The 21,330-nt window shown below is 37.6% G+C and overlaps 3 protein-coding genes across 5 annotated transcripts; 1 reads left to right on the forward strand and 2 right to left on the reverse strand.

Moving 5' to 3' along the window:
- Positions 1-786: 786 nt before the first annotated feature.
- Positions 787-9,504, forward strand: LOC113693711 (auxin response factor 19). Of its 3 annotated transcripts, none has more exons than XM_072053983.1 (15): positions 871-1,514; positions 1,640-1,820; positions 2,225-2,337; positions 3,513-3,611; positions 3,706-3,762; positions 3,931-4,086; positions 4,190-4,274; positions 4,439-4,529; positions 4,741-4,905; positions 5,054-5,176; positions 5,382-5,457; positions 5,542-5,683; positions 6,280-8,120; positions 8,197-8,387; positions 8,755-9,504. In XM_072053983.1, the coding sequence occupies exons 2-15, from the start codon at positions 1,757-1,759 to the stop codon at positions 8,888-8,890; spliced, it is 3,339 nt and encodes a 1,112-aa protein (XP_071910084.1). In that variant the 5' UTR covers positions 871-1,514; positions 1,640-1,756; the 3' UTR covers positions 8,891-9,504. The 3 variants fall into 3 exon arrangements, with proteins under 3 accessions (XP_027068123.2, XP_071910084.1, XP_027068124.2); XM_027212323.2 differs by having other exon boundaries at positions 885-1,820; positions 6,280-7,536; positions 7,648-8,120; XM_027212322.2 differs by having other exon boundaries at positions 787-1,820.
- A 2,142-nt stretch (positions 9,505-11,646) lies between these two features.
- On the reverse strand, positions 11,647-14,430 carry LOC113691991 (acetate--CoA ligase CCL3-like). Its single transcript, XM_072053800.1, has 3 exons — positions 14,212-14,430; positions 12,776-13,366; positions 11,647-12,639 (listed from the first exon to the last, which is right to left on the reverse strand). Exons 1-3 carry the CDS (start codon positions 14,428-14,430, stop codon positions 11,755-11,757), a joined length of 1,695 nt encoding a protein of 564 aa, XP_071909901.1. The 3' UTR covers positions 11,647-11,754.
- A 2,491-nt stretch (positions 14,431-16,921) lies between these two features.
- LOC113694050 (proteasome subunit beta type-6) lies at positions 16,922-21,330 on the reverse strand. The gene is made up of 8 exons (XM_027212907.2): positions 21,098-21,330; positions 20,881-20,957; positions 20,184-20,239; positions 19,876-19,948; positions 19,041-19,152; positions 18,610-18,683; positions 18,030-18,104; positions 16,922-17,344 (listed from the first exon to the last, which is right to left on the reverse strand). Exons 1-8 carry the CDS (start codon positions 21,207-21,209, stop codon positions 17,213-17,215), a joined length of 711 nt encoding a protein of 236 aa, XP_027068708.1. The 5' UTR covers positions 21,210-21,330; the 3' UTR covers positions 16,922-17,212.

Genomic DNA, 21,330 nt, shown 5'->3' on the forward strand with positions numbered 1-21,330 from the left:
AACAACATATCAATCATTTCTCTTCTCTCATAACTCAAGTTTTCTCCTATTCTTTTCAATCCTAAACTCCCAAACCAAGCCTTAGGCTAAGTTTGGGAGTTTAGGATAGAAAAGAGAAGAAGGGAAAACTTAAATTATGAGAGAAAAGAAAGGAAGAGAAGAGAAGGAATTGTTATGTTGTTTGGGAGTTTTGAGAAGTAGTGGAATGATTTTGGATATAAAAGTCATTAAATATTTGTTCAAGACACTTTTAAGGATAAAATAGGTATTTTAAAAAACTTTCATAAGTTTCCTCCAACTTTCTCTCCAATTTGGGAGGAAAACTTTTACTTACTATTTATCTTCTTAAATCCTTCCATTTCTCTTCTTTTCTTTCCTAATAAAAACTAACGAACGAAGGAAATGTTCACTTTCTCTTCTTTCCTTTTCTTTTCTCTCCAAATCATCCACTCCCAAACGAACCCTTAGGCAAAGGAAGAAAGAAAAAGAAAGGGTAATTTAGTGAAAGCAAGAAAAGTTGACGTAATGATGAACAGTAAGAGACAATATCCATAATTACTTCTACTAGTCTCATGTAAATGAGATAAAACTATTACTAATTAATCCTTCCCCGCTCGGCCTCTCCACTCCGCCTTAACCTCATACGGGTCAACTTTGTGAGGCCATAGGCATCAGTCCCATCATCCTCGACCTGAGAGACAGAAAGACACACTCAAAAACCAATAAACAATCAATTTTCATTGCCAAATTATATATATATATATACGTAATAGTACAAAATGGAGAGGAGTTAAAAACAAAAAATAATTGCATATTCTTCCCTATCTTTCTTCTCTCACCTCCTCGTTCCGCTACTAATAGGGAAAAAGGAGAGAGGAGAATGCAAAGAAAGTGAAAACTTTGGTGGGATGCAAGAAAGAGAAAAGAAAGAAAGAACAAAAGATACTCCTATAAATTAAAAAAAAAATAAACAAAGAAGGGAAAAGGAAAATTGTTGGCTCTGACGAAGAACAGGAAGAAGGGAGAAAGTAGTAGTGTGTGTCTGTGTGTGGATTTGTAGTGTGTGTAGTGTGTGTGGGTGCTGGGGGAGTGTAGTGTGGAATAGGGGCAATTAAAAAGTATAGTAAGAACAACAACAGCAGCATTTTGCAATTTGGTCTCTGCAATCCTCAACATCCCCTCCTTTTCCAAAGCTTCTCTTGTCTCCCCTCTCCTCCTTTCTTTCTTCCTCCCTTCTCTTTCTTCTGTTTCTTTCGCCTTTTTCAATAAGTTTCATCCTTTTTTAGTAGTACTTATTTCCTTTTTCTTTTTTTTTTTTGGGTTTCTCTTTCCTCCCATTTTCCGGCACCGGCCGGAATATCCACCGGAGCCGGGAAGCAGCTTCTCTGACGACTTGAGCTTGGACCCTTTTCTTCTTTATTCGTCTTTGGCCGGAAAAGTCCACCGCTTTTATCATTTTGCTTTGGGAAAGATATCATTCTTTTTTCCTAGCTAAGAAGCAGAGGAACAAGCTGGTTTGTAGTTGATCCATTGAGCTAGCTGTTTTTATCCATTTTTTAGCTTTTTGGGTCTTCTAGACAGCTCTTTTGAGTTAGCTCCAACTTGGGCTTTTTCTCGGTTTTTGTTTATTTTTGGGTAGCCGGAGGTGGCATCGGAGCTCTGATTAGTTCCGGGAAAAATGGGTCTCCGGTAAATATCCACAACCATATTGTTCTTTCAGCTGAATAAGCAAGAGGGTCACCAGACATTAAGTACAATGAAGACGCCGGCCACCGGCGCCGGAGCTCCGTCAGCTGCGGCCTTGGCCAATCCCTCTGAAGGTTGTTCTCTTTCTCTACTTATTCTGCTCTCATTTTCTTTGTAGCTGTCAAGTCATTATACCAAAATTCTGTAGTTTTTTAGACCTTGTAATAATCGAGGATCACAAAAATAAACAAGAAATTAATGAGATTCATGTATCTCCAAAGACACTTTGGGTAATTTCCTGTGGGATGGACGGTTCTGCCTTTTTCTCTTTTAAAAAATATCTTTTTATCCTTTTTATTTTTAGTTGGATTTATCTCTAATGAAAACAAGAAAGCTTCTGAACAGGAACATCTTGCACTCATCTCCTCGAAAAAATTTCAAGTACCCTTCTTTTTAGTTGACTTTTGGTGATTTTTGGTCGGAGGAAAATCGTACTGACACGTGGGAATTGGTAAAATGGGGATGTTATCGATCACAGGTGAGAAGAAGAGTATAAACCCAGAGCTATGGCAAGCTTGTGCTGGTCCTCTGGTAAATTTGCCGGCCGCTGGGACCCATGTTGTCTACTTCCCTCAAGGCCATAGTGAACAGGTCTGCAACCTTTGGGCTTGCTGTTCTTTCTCCCTTTTTGGCTTGTGTATGCATATTTTGCCTTTTGCATCAATACAAATGAGAAATGGCTATGGGCTATAAGGAGGGTTGGTATGGTTCTAGTTATCGTTAACCATCATGTCAGCTGAATAGGGTGATGCATCATGTTGTTTGTGTTCATATCTCAGTAGGGTAAAATGTATCCCTACCTTTGTGCATCTTCAACAACTTTATCCATCTGTGTAATATGTACACAAATTTAGGCAACCCCTAGGAAACATGCTGATATAAGAACATGGAAAAGTTAATTAAAGTTGTTCAGCACTTTTAAAGTAAATTAACGTGAGATTCTATTCTAAAAGCAATATTTTTTAAGTAATTCTATTTTAACCTTTTACAGGAGATATTTACTGTACCAAGAAAGAAGTGGTTACACTCGAGAGTTTTCTGGTGTTCTTGTATTGGATTTTGATTGACTTGTGTGGAAGAGTCATGAGTTTAAAGACATTGGGTTTGTTCATTGTTACTGAGAAAAATTTAGGTCGGATGAGCCTTGCCTGGGATTTTCTTATAGGGGAAATGAATTATAAATTTTTGGCTTAGCATATTCAATAACCATTAGGTCATTAGGTTGGATAGCGTTGGCTGTGACACAATGGAGGATAGGTTTTGTGGTTGCTCAGAAAGTTTCTGATTGAATTATGTTTTCTAATTCTTCAAGTTGTTGTTACTGTTGGTGTCAGTGCTAGCACACTGACAATCAACTTCAAATTCTGCTATAAATGTCAACGGGTTTTAAGTAACAAAGTGAACGAGGCATGTATATGATTTTACTTAGGCCTGTGGCATAGGATAACGGTCATGTTAACGACTTAGCAAGGCTTTTTGTGCTTTTGGCCCTTGAGATTTTTTGTCTGATACCAGGTGGATATAGTCAAGTATAAATTAAGGCAAACGAGTGGAGAATAGTTTAGGCTACATGTGAACTGTATCTTCCACAGGCAGTCACGAAGCTTCTCTTCTATACCCTAAGGAGTATCAATTCACTTACTTTATGTTCACTCCTATCTTTAAGAAAACCGGTTTCCTGTCAGTTGCCTGTCCATTATTGTTGAACATTTTGCCATCTTTTTGTAATTGAATTTTCTGATACCACTTTGGTCTTCCATTTTCAGGTTGCGGCATCCATGAAAAAGGATGTAGATGCTCAAATTCCAAACTACCCAAATCTTCCCTCAAAGCTATTATGCCTCCTTCACAATGTCACACTGCATGTATGGCTGGGCTAATTTTAAGTGCCGTTTTGATTTACCGAATTTGGAAGTCCTGTGTGCTTAAAAATTACATTTTTGTTCATTCAATTCTCAGGCGGATCCAGAAACAGACGAAGTATATGCCCAGATGACACTCCAACCGGTTCCTGAGGTAAGGATATTCCTTATCTGAAATCAATCCATATTTTTCTCTGCTTTTCTGCTTCTTCCAAATCGATAGCAGTAGTCCTGGCTTGTTATTACTTTAGAAGATGAGAGATTAAATTTGTTAATTGAATATGGCTGTTTAATATTTTTTTTTGCCCAATTTGACTGTCAGTTTGATAAAGATGCATTGCTGAGGTCAGATTTGTCAACAAAGGCTAATAAGCCACAAACAGAATTCTTTTGTAAGACTTTGACAGCCAGTGATACAAGCACCCATGGAGGTTTCTCTGTTCCCCGCCGTGCAGCAGAGAAGATTTTTCCCTCTCTGGTAAGGGGAAGAAATCCTGGTCTGTTTTCTTTGCTTAATAATGTATTATTGTTTCTTAATTTAAACTTGATCTGGAAGGAACATATTTGTCATGTTTCCTTAGGATTTTACAATGCAACCACCTGCTCAAGAGCTTGTGGCCAGGGACCTGCATGAAAATCTATGGACTTTTCGCCATATCTATCGTGGTATGTTCCATTTGGTGTCTACCTTAGATTTATTAGTTGGAAATATTAGTTTCAACCGCAAAACTTGTTGGTTCTCCTTCTTATTCTTATTAAGTAGAGGGAGAACTATTCTAGTTACTGACGCCTGAACTTATTGCTCCAACCTCTTTTCTCTTATAATGTAGGGCAACCAAAGCGTCACTTGCTTACCACTGGATGGAGTCTTTTTGTCAGTGGGAAGAGGCTTTTTGCTGGTGACTCGGTCTTGTTTATTAGGTAATGAGATCGAGTATGTAATGATTCTCTAGCTTTGGTCTTTTGTGATATTCTTTTCTCCCACTTTTGAGCTTCACTAGATCTAGACTTGGGCATCAGCACAAAATAATAGCAACTGCAAAGTAGAGTTTTTACTTTTTAACATACATTAATATGTTGTGGGCTTAATAATCCTTTTTTTACTGTTAATTTTCAATATGCTTGTGTACAGGGATGAAAAGCAGCAACTACTCTTGGGCATTAGACGAGCTAATAGGCAACCTACCAACTTATCGTCATCAGTTCTGTCAAGTGACAGCATGCACATTGGGATCCTCGCTGCTGCAGCTCATGCAGCTGCTAACAATAGCCCATTCGTAGTCTTTTATAATCCAAGGTCTATCTTTATATGCCGGCATTAAATCTTTTGTTTCTTGGTTTACCTGTCATCTACACTGGAAATACTTGTTGGGTTTGTGTATTCAGTTTCCAGAAACGTAACAGTGCAGTTTTTGAAACTTTCTGAATTTACATGATATGAGCAGGGCTAGTCCGTCTGAATTTGTAATCCCTTTGGCCAAGTACTACAAAGCAGTTTGCAGTAATCAAATATCTCTTGGGATGCGGTTCAGAATGATGTTTGAAACTGAAGAATCAGGAACAAGAAGGTAGAAGTCCTCCCTTTGACTTTTGGATCATGTGATAAAGTTATGGTTTCTTGTTGGTCTGGGCTCTCTGGCCCTGGAATAACAGATGTCAGAGGTGGGGGTGCCGGAAGACATGGTGTTCGCCCTTGTGATTTGCCCAACCTACCTCTGACCCTTTTTTCGTCACATAGTATGGTTTTAAATAAGTATAATCTCTACCTTGCAGATACATGGGTACAATAACAGGCATCAGTGATCTGGATCCTTTAAGGTGGAAGAACTCACAGTGGCGTAATTTGCAGGTAAAAATAAAGAAAGCTTTGTACTTTATAATCCCTAGTTTACTTTCAGGTACCATATTCAAGATTTTTATTCTCCCTGATTAGGTTGGTTGGGATGAGTCGACTGCAGGAGAGAGACGTAATCGGGTATCAATTTGGGAGATTGAACCTGTAACGGCCCCATTTTTCATCTGTCCTACTCCCTCATTCTTTAGACCAAAGCGTCCTAGGCAACCTGGAATGCCAGGTAAAATGATACTAGTGCTTCTGATCTGAATTTTGTTTCCCTCATCTTTTCCATCCATTTTTTAAGTTTATGTTTCTGGTCTTCCGTAAAAGTGAAGTATTTGCTATCAAGTTTAAATGGTGGAATTGTTTACTATGTCACACTTGCACGATGTGCTGCCCTCTTTTACTCTCCTTAGGATGTAGAACATAATAATTGTCCATTTCCACTTAGCTGGGCCTGCTTAAGTTATCCTCACTGAAAGTTGATATATTGCTTGAACAAAGAGAAGTGGGATGACATCAGGTTTTCCGCTTATCTTTTTGCAAAAGAGTCAACAACATGAAGGTGCTAGAGAATAGGTGCTTGCTTCCTATCTTGGTCCACCTTTAACCTGCAAAAATATGTTCATTCTTTTTTAATTTTTTTTCCTTAATATAATTTTAAAGTTAATATGTTCATTGTTGTCTCTGAATAATGAATACTAGTGCTCTAGGTAATGACTGAAACATTGAATGAGTATCCAAAAGGTGAACTTCCAGTTGAAAAATGATTCAAAGTAGAAGACTTCAGGTTTGGGTAGTTTCTGATTTTGTCATTTCTGTTGTTTCCTCCAGATGATGACTTGTCTGACCTAGACAGTCTATTCAAGAGGACAATGCCTTGGCTTGGGGAAGACTTTGGCATGAAGGATCCACAAGCACTCCCTGGTATGAGCTTAGTTCAGTGGATGAACATGCAGCAGAATCCCTCACTGGCTAACACAGCGCAGCCAAATTACTTGCATTCTTTACCTGGGTCTGTTATGCAAAACATTGCTGGAGCAGATCTTTCACGCCAATTAGGTTTGCCAGCACCTCAAGCTCCTCAGCAAAACACCCTGCAGTTTGCACAGAGACCTACCCAGCAACCGCAGCACCTTGATCAACTGCAAAATCTTCCAGCTTCTACATTGAATCCATTAGGCTCAATAATTCAACCGCAACAGCAGCTGCCTGATATATCTCAGCAGCCGAGACAACCTTTAATTAATCAATCTTTGCCTACATGTCAAGTGCAAGCTCAACTTCTCCAGGCACAGAATCTTGTACAAAGTCAAAATGTCCTTCAACAACAGCAACAGTCGAGCCATCAGCTTCAAAGGAGCCTTTCTCAAAACTTGCAGCCTTCGCAGCCACAACAACAGCAGCAACTTATGTGTCAGAATTCACAGCAGAATTTATTGCCATCCCAGTCCCAGGACCCTATTAGCCAAAAGTTGAATTTTTCTGAGGACCCAATCCAACTTCAACTTCTACAGAAGCTCCATCAGCAACAGCAATCTTTGTTGGCACAGCAATCTGCAATGCAGCAGCCTTCTCAACTCACCCAACTTCATGATCAACAAAAGCCACTCCTGGATGCACCTCCGAGCTTTTCCAGGTCGTTGACGTCCAGTCAGATACAGGATGTATCCCAACCAATCCCCACCTCTATCCCACAGTCCCATGTTATCCCACAACAGATAACAAGAACCAATAGCCAAAATAATCTCCGCTTCAATCAACGGACTCAGCAACCAAAGCTTCAGCAGCAGCAATCTGGAGTGGTGCCTGAAGTCCATGGGCACGTTGGACACTCACTAACTGCAACAACCAATCATCTCTCTGCCGCTGGCAGCAGTTTACTGACAGGGACAGCTGGTGGAGGCCCTTCTGGGATCACTGATGATATTCCTTCTTGTTCAACTTCTCCATCCACAAATAACTGTCCAAATGGAGTTCAGCCAAGCATGAATGGCAGGACACACCGTGGTACAGCAATGGGGGATGAGATTGCCCAGCCTTCTGCGGCCCTGCTAAGTTCTAGTGGCCTAGAAACCATGTCTGCTAGTGGTAACTTAGTTAAAGATTTGCTGCAAAAACCTGATGTTAAGCCTTCATTGAACGTCTCCAAGAGTCAGAACCAAGGATTTTTTGCTCATCAAACCTACCTTAATGCTTCAGGAGCACAAATGGAATATTTGGATACTCAATCTTCGGCAACTTCAGTCTGTCTTTCTCAAAATGATGTCCAGTTACCACATGGAACCAATCAAATGTCTTTCAATTCTCAGCCAGTGTTGTTCAGAGACACGAGTCAAGAAGTTCAGGCTGATCCAAGAAATAATGTTTCTTTCGGGGCTAACATTGACAACCAATTTGGGATGGCAATGATGCCCGATTCTGTATCTACAAAGGGAATGTTGGGATCTGGTAAGGACTTCTCAAGTAATCTTGACGCTGGAGGTGGAATGATTTCCAGCTATGAGAATCCCAAGGAAACTCAGCCTGAGCTTTCATCATCAATGGTTTCTCAGTCATTTGGAGTACCAGATATGACATTTAATTCAATTGATTCAGCCATCAATGACGGTAACTTCATGAATAGAGGTCCCTGGGCTCCACCACAGTTACCTCGCATGCGGACATATACCAAGGTCTGTTTTCACTGACATATACTTTCTTCCGCAGGGTGTTTAACTTTCTTATGCTGAATAGTAAGTGCTTGTGCAGGTTTATAAACGTGGAGCTGTTGGGAGATCAATAGATATTACACGTTACTCAGGCTATGAAGAGCTTAAACAAGATCTAGCTCGAAGGTTTGGCATAGAGGGGCAACTGGAGGACAGGCAAAGGATAGGTTGGAAACTTGTGTACGTGGATCATGAAAATGATGTTCTGCTAGTTGGTGATGACCCTTGGGAGTAAGTCTATAAACTTGAACTATTGAAGTTGTTATTTTCTGTTATTCACTACTCATTACGTTTTGCTTCGTCTTTGCTGTGGTTAATCAGTATGTTGTTAGTCATGACAAGGCTTTTGCTAGTTGAAGTAAGTCCATGGTTAATCAATTTATCCTTTCTCTTTACAATTAATCTGCAACTTCTGTTTGAAATTCAAATCCCAAGTATTAGCTTACCGAGACTTGTTCTTTCCTGTGTTTCTGCCCTGTAATACCATAACTGATTGATCAATTGATTTCCAGACACCATTGTTGATATGTGGTTTTCATATATATATATATATATATATATATATATATATCCTCACAAAGACTTTCTTTGCCTTCAGGGAATTTGTGAACTGTGTCCGCTACATTAAGATTCTTTCTCCTCAAGAAGTTCAGCAGATGAGCTTGGATGGAGATTTTGGGAATAGTGTCCTCCCAAATCAAGCTTGTAGCAGCTCAGATGGTGGGAATGTGTAAATTAGCCAGCTAGAGCTTTAGCAATTCTTCTTCATTGGTTGAAGCTTACCGTTTAAGTAGTAGAAGTTTGTTCTCTTCGATGTGCCGGGGAATTCGATGCCATGGGTATTCCTTCTCACCTTGCTTATGCCACGGTCTAAGTACAGCTACATCAGGCTCAGAGGAAAGAATTCATGCCTTTAGTGATTTAGCCTGTTTTTCTTGAACTTTGGACCCGGCTGCAAAGTAATAGCTTGGAAGATGAAGTGGCTGAGTTTGATCTCCTTTTGCAAGAACATCCAAGAATTGGGAAGTATGAAAGCTTCGATGCAATGGTGGAAGTTCAGATAAGAATCCATTCTGGCGCTAAGTGAAGCTTTCCAGAAAATCTTGTGATGTCTATCATCAAATTTTTCTGTCCCCTATATTGAAAAATCCTCCCATAGAGTTGTATTGTAGAGAGTAAAAGCTTGAAATCTGTATGGTTTAGTCTCTTGAGTGTATAGATGTGTAGATTTTTCCTATAACCCCCCCATTAACAAAAACTGGTAAGAATCTCAGAAATTCTGTGAAGAGTAGTGACATCTTAGAGTATTCAATCCATCAGCCCCTCGGTTCACAGTGGCTTCTACCAACTCTTGACCCGTTGTATCCTTTGTACTTGAGTAAAATCATGCATGATCTGCTAAAGTCCAAAGAGAACCTCACAAATGACAAAGCTAACAATTCGGAAGTCAAATGACAATCTGTCCAATATTAAACTAAAGTAAATGTTAAAAAGAACAACACACCTTTATTTTCAAGTGGGTATGATAATTTGGTGTTGTAAGGCGAAACTCATGTTCGCATTAGAGGTAGCTAAAATATCAATGATCAATGGTAAATTTACAGCATTTTTATGGATCTAAAAATAAGCTAATAAAAGAACAAAAGAAATAGATAATTGTTAACAGATAAAAGTTGCTCACTTAGAACCTTTACATATGTAATAAAAAATAATCATCCCTAATGCAACTGACAACCGTTTGAATTGGCCATTTTTTCAGAAAACAAGTTTTTCAAATACAGTATTACAGTAATACACAATAATTCAAAAAAAAAAAAAAACTCATTCATACAATATATCAATTATTTCAAAAAATTTTTTATATACACTGCTACAATAAAATTTAAAAAAAACAGCTAATCAAAATGGAGCGTTTGGTAGATTATCATTCAGATTACTTGAGTTGAGTTCGGAGTTTCTCATGTCTATCGAGATAGGTGAATCAAGTAATCATCTATAGTGTTTTGAAAATTTTAAAACTCATGAATTCTTATTGACTGTGAAAGCTTATTATGACTATGAATTTCCGCAGGAAAATGTTCTAATTCTTTACATGTGAAATGTGATGTGGTATCTAGTTTTTATTTTGTTCTTATATCTGAATTTATTTTAGATCTAGTTGTCAGATCTGAAAATTTTTTGGGACTCGAGCGACTGATCTGGCGATTGCAAGACTCAATTAGGACCAAAATCTCCCGAATTGTCAACCAACAAAAGAATACCAAGACCAACCCTCACAGTGGTCTAGTTCTTTGTGTTTTGAGACAACAGACACCCCAAGAACAAATTCTCGAATTTAGAGTTCTCTATCGCTTGTTAGCATATCAAAAATGCAGTGGAAGATATTTGACACATAAAAGTATGTGGGGGAGAAAAAAGGAGTTTATTAATCACATCCGACTCTCATATTGAGGCCGACATAAAATCTTTGCAGAATTACCTTCACAACGACCAAGACTCTTGATAATGTTTTTATCTCACTTTTTTTCAATTGAATACAATAATATAACAGCAATATATAGCACACTAGACTAGGTAATTAAGAAACTACCAAGACAAGAAATTACCAAACAACTACAATATACCTTAAAAAGTAAACTACTAAATTTGATTAAAACAAGAACTTCTCAATTAGAAATAGGAAACATCAGCTGTTACCAATGATGCCAATTATAGTGTAGATTGTGTGTTTACAGTAGTGAGTGTAGAAGCATGACACTTGTTGGAAAAAAAAAATTTAATTTGCATAGAGGATATTATCGTACATTTAAATCTGTTAGTATAAAAAATTATTACAATTAAAATATAATATATATTAATCCAATTTCTAATAGCAATTGATTCTTATTTAGGGTTAATTCCACTTTATCCTCTCAAACTTTGGACGATTATCCACTTCAATCCCTAAACTTCAAAATGGGACACTTAAGTCCCTAAACTTATAAATACCCCCAATTAAGGAAAATTGTTGACAGAATCCTGAATGCCGTTGGTGGTCGAAGTGTCCCATTTTATAAGTTTAGGGATTTAAGTATCCCATTTTATAAGTTTAGGGACTTAAGTGTCCCAATTTATAAGTTTTAGGGACTTAAGTGTCCCATTTTGAAGTTTAGGGACTAAAGTGGGTAATCGTCCAAAATTTGGGGGTACAAAGTGGAATTAACCCTCTTATTTATAATAGGTACAAATGACCAAAGTAAAAACAAAACACTATCACAAATTTTTGCTTAAAATCCGAGTCTACCACTTGTTTGCCTACTTATTGAGTCTAGAATTAGGATATAAATATGATGAAGGAAGAATGAATATGCATTAGCTTGATCATTGACTACCTGTTTTTTTTTCCCCACTCTATTTTTTTTTTTAAGATGTAACTTGTAACTTTTCATAAGAGTACTTGATCTGTCAAGGGTGAAGCAAGCCAATAAAGAAAGTGACAGAAAAAACATGGTCTATATAATTGTTGACAAGTGAGGTAACATCATAGAAGAAATGGAAAAACAGCAGCAGAAAGGTGTAGCATTTAGGTTAGTCAACTTCTGCAGTTAGGCCTAAGAAATTATATGCGACTCTTCTTCACTGATCCCAGCTCCGTTGCCTTGGCCCTCAACAAATGGTTCTGCATTTTTCCAGTTGCAGTCTTTGGCAATGGTCCAAATACCACAGATTTTGGAACCCAATATGCAGGCATCTTTGATCGACTGAATTTCATTATATCTTCTGCGAAGCTCTTTTGATCAGATTTTTCCAAGTCTCCCTTTAACGTGACAAATGCACAAGGTGACTCACCCCATTGCTCGTCCGGTCTTGCCACCACTGAAACTTCCAATATTGCAGGATGTTGATACAGCATATTCTCTACTTCAAGACTACTGATGTTTTCACCTCCAGATATAATGATGTCCTTCGATCTGTCCTTAATTTCTATGTAACCATCTGGATGCTTCACAGCAAGATCACCAGAATGAAAATATCCATTTGCAAAAGCCTCTTGATTGGCTTTGGGATTTTTCAAATATCCCTTCATCACAGCGTTACCTCTGAAAACAATTTCTCCCATTGTGGTTCCATCAGCAGTAACGGGTGTCATGCTTTTTGTGTCGACAACATCGAGGCCTTCCAAGGCAATGTACTGCAAACCTTGTCGAGCATTCAATCGCGCTTGGTTTTCAGGTGGCAGCAAATCCCATTCAGGTTTCCACACACATATGGTGGAAGGACCATATGTTTCTGAGAGGCCATAAGTGTGCGTAACGCGAAAGCCTCTTTTAGACATTGCAGAAAGAACAGAAGGGGGTGGAGCAGCGCCGGCCGTCATTACATGTACAATACGAGGGAGAGGGAGGATGGTCTCTTCTTTTCGAGCATTCACAATTGTATTGAGCACCACTGGAGCAGCACAGAAATGTGTGACGCCAAGATTGGCTATGGCTGAATAGATTGCCTTTGCTGTTACCCATCAAGATTAAATCACAAAAGATTAGTAAAATAAATCAGGCAACGGGTGCCTAATTAAGCAACAGGGAACATTACCTTATTCTCAGCGGAGACAAGAAAATTTAACTATCAGAGGAAGATACCTGTCTAAGGCATACACTTGTTCCACACATAGCAGCCAGTGCCCAAGTGAAACACCAGCCATTGCAATGGAACATGGGAAGAGTCCATAGATAAACTGCCCCTTCTTTCATTCCCCATACAAGAGCATTACTGAGAGCCATCAGATATGCCCCTCGATGGTGGAGCACGACTCCCTTGGGACTCGCTGTCGTGCCAGAAGTATAACCAAGAGCAATGCTATGCCACTCATCTTGTGGTGGCTTCCATGCAAAGTTTGGGTCACCAGTTTCCAGAATTCTCTCATATTCCACTGCTCCTTTTGAAAGAGCATGTTGGAGTGACTTCGAATCGCAGGTTTTATCAGCAATAACAATAAGAAGAGGAGGCCTGAAGTTGCCTTTGCTCTTGTCAGACAAGATTTTTAAAGCTTCCTCTGCCAGGGAGAAAAATTCTTGGTCAACCATTACAACAGCAGCTTCTGAATGCCCCAGAAGAAATGCAACAGTCTCTGCATTTAGACGAATATTGACAGCATTCAGAACAGCTCCTGCCATTGGAACTCCAAAATGTGCTTCGTACATTGCCGGTACATTTGGTGCAATTACAGCAACCTAGTTTCATGAATCAGTGTAATATAATCAGTGGAAGTGATACCATTAACTCCACACAACTGAGCTGCAAGATACAGCAACAATTCAATCAACAACAACTCCGGACTTTGCACGATTTGCTACTCCTGAAATCAATTCCCTATTGATCCTGCTTTTTAGTTCTACGTAGTCAGCTGGAATTCAATTCTTTTGATCAATCAGGCGCAAGAAAAACTATAATTCTTCATTCTTTTCAGTTTGAAACTTTAGTGTACCAGTAGCATCATCTTTGCACCATAATATAGTATTTTGGCAAAGGATATGTGCCTGACTCTCAAGAATTTGAGGCTATTTACGTATCACTTTACTACATGTTACATTAACATCAAGAAGTGTAACGGAGTCATGAATTATAGCTTTTCTTTTTGTTCCCCACTCCACATTATCTTGAAAACATTAGCAATTGAAAGTCCACCATGTTAGTATAATTTTTCCATCCCATATTCGTCTACAATGTAAATCCTATTGCAAAAAAAAAAAATTGTAAATCCTCTTTGTTATGATACAAATGTCAGCATTATTCTTTTCACAAGCTTTCGTGCTGAAATAGTCTAAGTGGCCTACCAATTACAAGATATTCATTGTCAAGAAAGATTTCAAACTAAGTTAATGAGTTCATTAACAATAATTGATAAATGCAAATCCGAAAGTTCAATGCAGCTAATTTTTTTTTTCATTGTTCTCTTAATCCAAAATTATGTAATTAACAAAAATTGCACCTAAAATATAGTCAAATGGTTTTCAAATATAAACACTAAGAAAGTAAAGCAAAACCAAAAAGGGAAGAGCAGAAAGGATGGAATTACAGTGCTACCGAAGGTGACGGAACGTTTAATGAGAGCGGATGCTAATCTGCGGCAGCGCCGGTAAGTTTGGAGCCACGTGTAATGATCAGAGCCGTGGATGATAGATGTACGGCTGGGATGGACTAAAGCAGCTCTCGCCAGGAAGCCAAGTGGAGTAAAAGCTGTATAGTTGGCTGCATTCTTTGGGAGATGGTCAATATCTTTCTCCTCTACACCCATGGCTTTCTCCCTCCGGTTAGTATGTATAGACTAAACGACGCCGCTTGGTTGGAGAGTGTTGTAATCGAGTCGAGTCGAGCCCGAGTATCGCCATACTCGAGCTCGATGCTTGCTCGCAATACTCGAGCTCGACTCGCATGGGCTCGAGTCCATGCGAGTCTTATCGAGTTCAGTCGAGCTCGAGTTATTAAAATTCATTTTCTTGATAATTTTTTAGCGAAAAGACATTATTGCCCTTTTAAAATTTTTATATGATTTGAAATATTTCGTAAATTCGATAATTCTTTTGGGTATAAGAGTAATTTTATAATAATAATATATTAAATAATTAAAATTAAAATGCTCGATAAGGTTCGTCGAGCCTTCGATATCGCTTCTGGATGCTCGAACTCGACTCGATAACCTTATCGAGCTGCTCGAACTCGATTTGACCGAGTTCGAGTCAAGCTTTTGATCGAGCAGCTCTATTCGATTACATCCCTGAGAGTGAGTGGACTAGTAGTAGTGGATCAGCAGCAGAAAAATGCAGCTTAGTCTTGCTGTTATATAGGTGTTGATGCCCATCTTTCTTTTAATTGAAAATAGATAAACAGGATCTTGGAGAAATGTATGAAGACCTTTTTTTTTTTTTCTTTTTTGTTTTTTAACATTGTATGGAGACATTAGGTGTCCTGATTTTAATGATTTAATGACAAGTTACTATGTGCTTGCGAGAAAAGATACTGCTTGCTGACATGTCACGTGGTATACCATTATCAATTATCGATAATTAAGTAATTGTGATGAATTATACTCTATTTACTCTAAATGAAGTGTTATTTATAACAATCACTTGATAATATGTTATTAGAGATAATGCACGGTTTGAACATATACGTACTTTATATGATGTATCTAATATTTTTCGGTAAATAATAGGAAGGTAGAAGACTCTCAAGATGGCTATTTTTCACGCGAAACAAGTGAGAACCACTATTAATCCTTCTTTTAACAAAAAATAAAAAAATAAAAAGCTGTTTTTTTAAGGTTGGCATGGCTAATTTTTTTTTAAAGTTTGGCACATGTCCACTTCTGACTCTATCACACTTCAGAATTTTTAAAAAAAAAAAAAATCACATCTAGGGGGCAGAGTAATATTTATTTTGGTACTGTTAGTAGGAATTGAATAAGGGAGCTTGACCGCTGGACTCACATGGCTGATCATTGACTCATATGATGAAGAATCATATGTTGACATTTAACCATTAGAGGAAGTATATATATATATATATATATATATTTTGTCGACACAGGGGTGTTCGGGTCAATCCTTACGGGGCCCGACTAATCCCCTGCGGCTTGGGTCCGGCCCCCCAACTCGGCCCGAACACGTTAAGTGCGCGAAGGAATCCAGCGAAGCGGAGACTCGAACTTGTGATCTTAAGGTTCACTGGTGAGAGGCGCTGCCGCTGGACCATTCACGCGGGGCTGAGGAAGTATATATATTATGGAGGAAGTTATTGTGTAGTCTGGCCAACGTTGATAGCTAAATGTTAGTGCTATTATTTTTGCATTCCAAAGCTTGCTTGCATGGTGGGGTTGTTGTGGCTAGACCCTGTAGGCAATGGAGGTCAGCACAGAGACTGTATGTTTAGATAAAAGTTTGAATTAATTCAGAAGTGTGATACGCTGCTGAGTTGTATGGTACTATGCATATAAATTCCATTTCCCACTCTCATGGAATTAGTTGTGTATCAAGTACTGAATAAGTACCCACAATCTGATCAATTCATGAAATATCTTGAAATTTATTTCATGTTTGCTAGTGGAAAATTGAGAAATTTCTGCTAGACAAGCGCATTTATCTCTATTAAAACGGTGCGTTGCGTTATGAAGCGTGAAATATGAGAGAAGGGGTGTCATGATTGGATGTTTTGAATAAAACGACCTTTTCATTTTTTCGTTTATATATATATATATAGAGGATAAAATACCAAAAAACTCCTTGTGATTTGCTAAATGTTCAATTGAACTCCTGTAGTTTAGAAACTTACACTATAATTCCCTGTGATTTCAACTAAATTAAAAATTGGACGGAAAGCATCCAATTTAACAGTTATATATGAAATGTCAATATTGCCCTTATATAAATGAACTTTCTACAGTTTGTCAAATGTTCAATTTAACTCCCTCTGATTTGAAAAACTATACTACAACTCCCTATGATTTCGACTAAATTAAAAATTGAATGAATAACACCTCACATATAGTAAGGGTAACATTGACATTTCACACACAACCGTTAGATTGGATGCTTTCTGTCTAATTTTCCACTAAGTCGAAACCACGACGAGTTAAAATGTAAGTTTTTGAATTAAAGGGAGTTAAATTGAACATTTAGCAAATCACATGGAATTTTTTGGCATTTTACCAATACATATATGCTAAGGCCAAACACAATCATCGAAGTCATTCAACAATGTCAGAACCAAAAATGCACTGTACAGTAATCTTCCCAAAAGCCTTCATTTTTAATTAGACCACATGCTAAAATATTTCCAAAGAACAACCACATGCTAAGGTGGTCTAGATGTATCAGCCATCCACACATCGAAGAGGGAACACAAGACTGCAATTAGATTCTGAACAAGCTACAGGACTTCAAGCTTTAATATTAAATAGGAAATAAGATATTGACTTCAAAGTTGCATGCGAAACTCAAAATGATTAAGAGGTTGATCCATCCAGTAAAGTGGCTAGATTTGCTGGATTGCCAGTTAAAAGTACATGAGACAACCTTCTTTCAACTAACCATTGGCTCAGGGTTAGATGTTGACAGAATATCCAGCAGTGACTCGTGGGGCTCTAATTCTTCATGCCAAAGGGGAAGCGAGTCACCAGGATAGAACTTTCTAGCAACTCCTTCGGAGTTAATCTGCAGAAAAGAAGTGTAGAACAAATGTTTTGGTAAGTCATCAGCAATGCATTTAGTGTGTCAAAAGGGAAACTAAGGCTCAAGATCTATATATTCTCTTCAAAATCAGCCATTGAAAAAAAGCATACTAGAATCCATACATTCTCATCAAAATCAGCCATGACAAAGATCCATTCATTCTCATCAAAATCAGCCATTGACAAAGATCCATACATTCTCATCAAACCTAGCAAGTTGCTTATGGTTCCAGAGAACAGAAAGAACAAATAGAGCAAATTTAATTTCTCAAAGAGTTGGAGTTGAAACCACTAAAGGTGTAAACCAAAATGAATTTAGCATAAACAAAATACGAAAACAAAACAATATCAGGCTGAAATAAGGTACTAAAACAACATAAATTAGGGGCCTGAAGTAACAAAAGCACAAGAACGCCATTAGATTATTCTCTCACGTAATTCCATCTCCAACTCCTTGTTCCGCATATAACATGCCAAATCCTAGAGACTTGGCTATATCCTTTTTTAAATGATTATTAAAAACTAAAACCGAGTATTCTTAAACAAAGATGATTATGTTTGTCAAAAAAGTTTACACTGCAATTTAATATTGGCTAAATGTGAAGGCCCATTGATGACCAAAGTACGTTGAATACAAACATAAGTAAAGTTGACGAGAATTAACTCACAGTCACAGTCCGAACTACACCCCCACTGGCACCATCTCGAGCAATGGCAAGAGAAACAGCTTTGACCACCAATTGCTGCACACAATCACAAACATGAGAAAGAAAACTTAAGCACATATGTACAAGCCGGTAAAATTAGGATTTCTGACTCTATTTCCCTGGATGAGAAAATCAGAGGAGCAGCAGAGAGGTTAAATGATATGCTACATTGCTAATACGATACAAGAAGCACATATCCACATATTTTCCAGTAAAATAATCTCAGCGCTCGGAAAACTGTGCTACACTTCATAAAGATTCCAATGGTCCCCAAAAAAAAAAGGAAAAAAAAAGCATTTTCAAATAAACAAAGTTTAGAAGAAACACAAAATATCAGAGAAAAAACAATTCCTAGGAAAGAAATATTCGGCCATGCGCAATTTTCATATAGGCAACCTTAAAATTCAACGTCATCTCAGAGATACATAAGATGACCAAATTTATTAAGCCTTAATGTTAGATTATTGCCAGTTCAGTCTTTTAACGACAAAGTTATCAACATCTACATAGATTTGACAAAGAACTTGAAACAATTACAAACCTCAGCTTCTTCTTGGGTCATCCCTTCCTTCCACGCTTGGTCAAAAAAACCATACAAATACGAAGAGCCCGATCCTGCACACACAAGTCAACAACTATCAAGTTAAAAACTAAATTACTAGAATTCAAATTCACCACATTCCTGAAATCAAATGCTAAATATAAGTATTCTCAAATAAGTTTTTTCCACCAAACTGATTGGCTTGCTTAGACCATGCACAACAATTTTTAAGAACCGTTGAAGGTAATATGATAGTTTAAGAAATGGGACAAAGTGCTCATGGTATTAGTTAATTGAAATTTAAGGAGATAGTGAGGAAATCACAGCACTTCTATCCCAACAGTTAACTGGCAGCAAATAATGCAGCAGGCCAGCATGAAAGGCTATTCTAACATATTGATCGAAGCATTAGCAGAAGAAAAATGGCATACCTCCAATAGCAAAAGGCTGTTCAATAATTGTACCTCCAAGAGGTACTCCATATATTTTACCTCCTTCATATTTGTCCCATCCACCCACAATGAGGCCAGCTTGTAGCATGTTCTGAAAATTTAGAATGCAACTGATGAACTAATCAGCTAAAATAGGTATCCATCTATAAAAACTTCAGGCGACAATGAAAAGCACATAACAAGTGTGATATTGAAATAAAACTCACGTGGGAAAAAGTTAATTCTTAATTTAATGAATATGCAGATCCAATATGACAGACATAATCATACATACAACAAAATTCGATAAACAATATAGATGGTGGTGATGACGCAGGTAATCACACAGAAAACAGTTAAGTCTAGGTTGTCTTTGATATTTAGCAAGATTCTCCAAATCCTACTTTGATACCTTTTCAAGATAGTGCGCAATACACAACATATGAGGAAAGGTGATTTTTCTAAAGCCAATAAATATTTAGCTTGACAGCAGATAAAAAAGAACTGAAAAAATAATAAACCAGCATCCAGACAAACCATGGGAAAGGGGTCCCACTACTGTCATTATAACTTCATTCTGAGCAGTTTTTCAAGCTAATCAAATATTCTTGAAATAAATAAAAGAACCCATTCTAGTTCATGGAGTAGAAACATAGCAGATTCAGTATGTTTCTTGCTTTCATTTGTCAAATCTTTTGAAGGTTACATCAGATGGCTCAAATGCAAACAAAACTAACTAACTGTGGTTTGTCAGATCATCATGACTCATCAAACTGTAACCAATTCATATACTGATTCATCAAAAGATGGTACGAATTCAGAAAATTAAATGGACCTTGTTATTATAGGCTAACAATCTGACAAGGTTTGCAGCAACTTTAACAGTTGTAGGTTGCCCAAGTTGTATCCTGGATCAATAATAATGCATAAAAATCAGAGAATGCATTAAAGATTGTAAAGTGGTAAGAGGTGAAGTTGCCTCCAGAATTCTAAAAATACCAACTTTAAACTTCTAGAGAAAGAAAGAGACAAATAATAATAATAATAATATTATAGTTTTCAAGGCACAAACTGTTTTTGGCAAATGTAAAGCATTGGTTCAATAATTAGTACAGCTCCAGAATAAAGGATAAAGAAGCTTACGTGTGTTGATGGAGAAAGTAGCGAACATAGTCTGAGATAGTTTGGGTATCTGCAGCCTGAGAAAGGAGGAATGAAATAAACTTAAAACAAACACCAAAACATGTATTAAAGAAGACATCATGAAACTCATTGTTTCCAATAACACTGTGGTCTTGTTGAATTATAGACATCAAGGATATTCCGCCTTCCAGTTTTTTAGGTTCATCTCAAATTGGAATCAGAAAATATGCAATGAAAAAAAGCAATTCAGAGTTACCAAAATGATATTTTTTCCCAATGGGTAAAGACCAGTTTTAAAAGATTGAACCCTCTTCACTGCCTAAAATATTAGACATACAGCATCAAGTTTGTATAATAGCAAATAGCCAAAGCTATAAATGAGAATGGGAGAAGTAATACATTATTTATGCAACTCAAACATATTGCCTTCACCATTACAAGAACATTTAAGTGAAATTAGACAGCCAAGTGGCACTAAACCTTAAAAAGAACTAAATCATAAGAACAAAACCAATCAAAGAAAACATAAACATAACTGCTTACTTCGATAAATTCAGATGATAATAGCTTGTATCATATTTCAAAGGTAATGATTCTTAAATTCAGAATGTTAAAACCCTAGAATAATCCAAACCCACATTCATATATTGCTTAAAATACAAAACATAACAATGTTATAGAGAGGGAATTTCAATACCGATCCGGAGCGGCATAAGTAGACATTATCAGTCAACTGAGTGATCTTATCAGAAGCCCTATTTGCCACATACATTCCTACACCCAAAAAATTCCCAGCAAAAGTCAGCCAAACCAACAACATCAATCAAAATTATTTAAAAATGCATCCCTTTATGAACTCAATCAGCTAGAAACTAAAATTGGGGGCTCAAAGATGGAAACTTGGGAAAGATTACCGGTGCTGGTGCGAGAATCGGCGCCGAGGACAACGCCGCCGTTGTAGGTAACGCCGATTATGGTGGTCCCCGTCGAAAGAGGTGAATTGAGATCGCCTGAGTTCAGGTCCATGGTATCGTTGATGGGGAAGAAGAAGACGATTTCTAGAGCTTCAGTGGTATCGTCAATGGGGAAGAGGGTTTCTTCAGCTTCACTTCAAAATTTTAGAAGACGCCAGCATCAGCTTTATTTA

Source organism: Coffea arabica, chromosome 6c (genome assembly GCF_036785885.1).
Source record: "Coffea arabica cultivar ET-39 chromosome 6c, Coffea Arabica ET-39 HiFi, whole genome shotgun sequence".
NCBI lineage: Eukaryota > Viridiplantae > Streptophyta > Magnoliopsida > Gentianales > Rubiaceae > Coffea > Coffea arabica.

Excerpts from the sequence above, each read along its gene's own strand:
- LOC113693711 (XM_027212322.2), top strand. The coding sequence starts at position 1,757 with ATGAAGACGCCGGCCACCGGCGCCGGAGCTCCGTCAGCTGCGGCCTTG. Across the intron at positions 2,338-3,512 it reads CTCAAGGCCATAGTGAACAG|GTTGCGGCATCCATGAAAAA; the intron begins GTCTGCAACCTT and ends TTCCATTTTCAG. Across the intron at positions 4,906-5,053 it reads GTAGTCTTTTATAATCCAAG|GGCTAGTCCGTCTGAATTTG; the intron begins GTCTATCTTTAT and ends TGATATGAGCAG.
- LOC113691991 (XM_072053800.1), bottom strand. The coding sequence starts at position 14,430 with ATGGGTGTAGAGGAGAAAGATATTGACCATCTCCCAAAGAATGCAGCC. Across the intron at positions 13,367-14,211 it reads CCGTCACCTTCGGTAGCACT|GTTGCTGTAATTGCACCAAA; the intron begins GTAATTCCATCC and ends TCATGAAACTAG. Across the intron at positions 12,640-12,775 it reads CAAGTGTATGCCTTAGACAG|GCAATCTATTCAGCCATAGC; the intron begins GTATCTTCCTCT and ends GTAACAGCAAAG.
- LOC113694050 (XM_027212907.2), bottom strand. The coding sequence starts at position 21,209 with ATGGACCTGAACTCAGGCGATCTCAATTCACCTCTTTCGACGGGGACC. Across the intron at positions 18,684-19,040 it reads ACAGCCTTTTGCTATTGGAG|GATCGGGCTCTTCGTATTTG; the intron begins GTATGCCATTTT and ends TTGTGTGTGCAG. Across the intron at positions 17,345-18,029 it reads GTGTAGTTCGGACTGTGACT|ATTAACTCCGAAGGAGTTGC; the intron begins GTGAGTTAATTC and ends TCTTTTCTGCAG.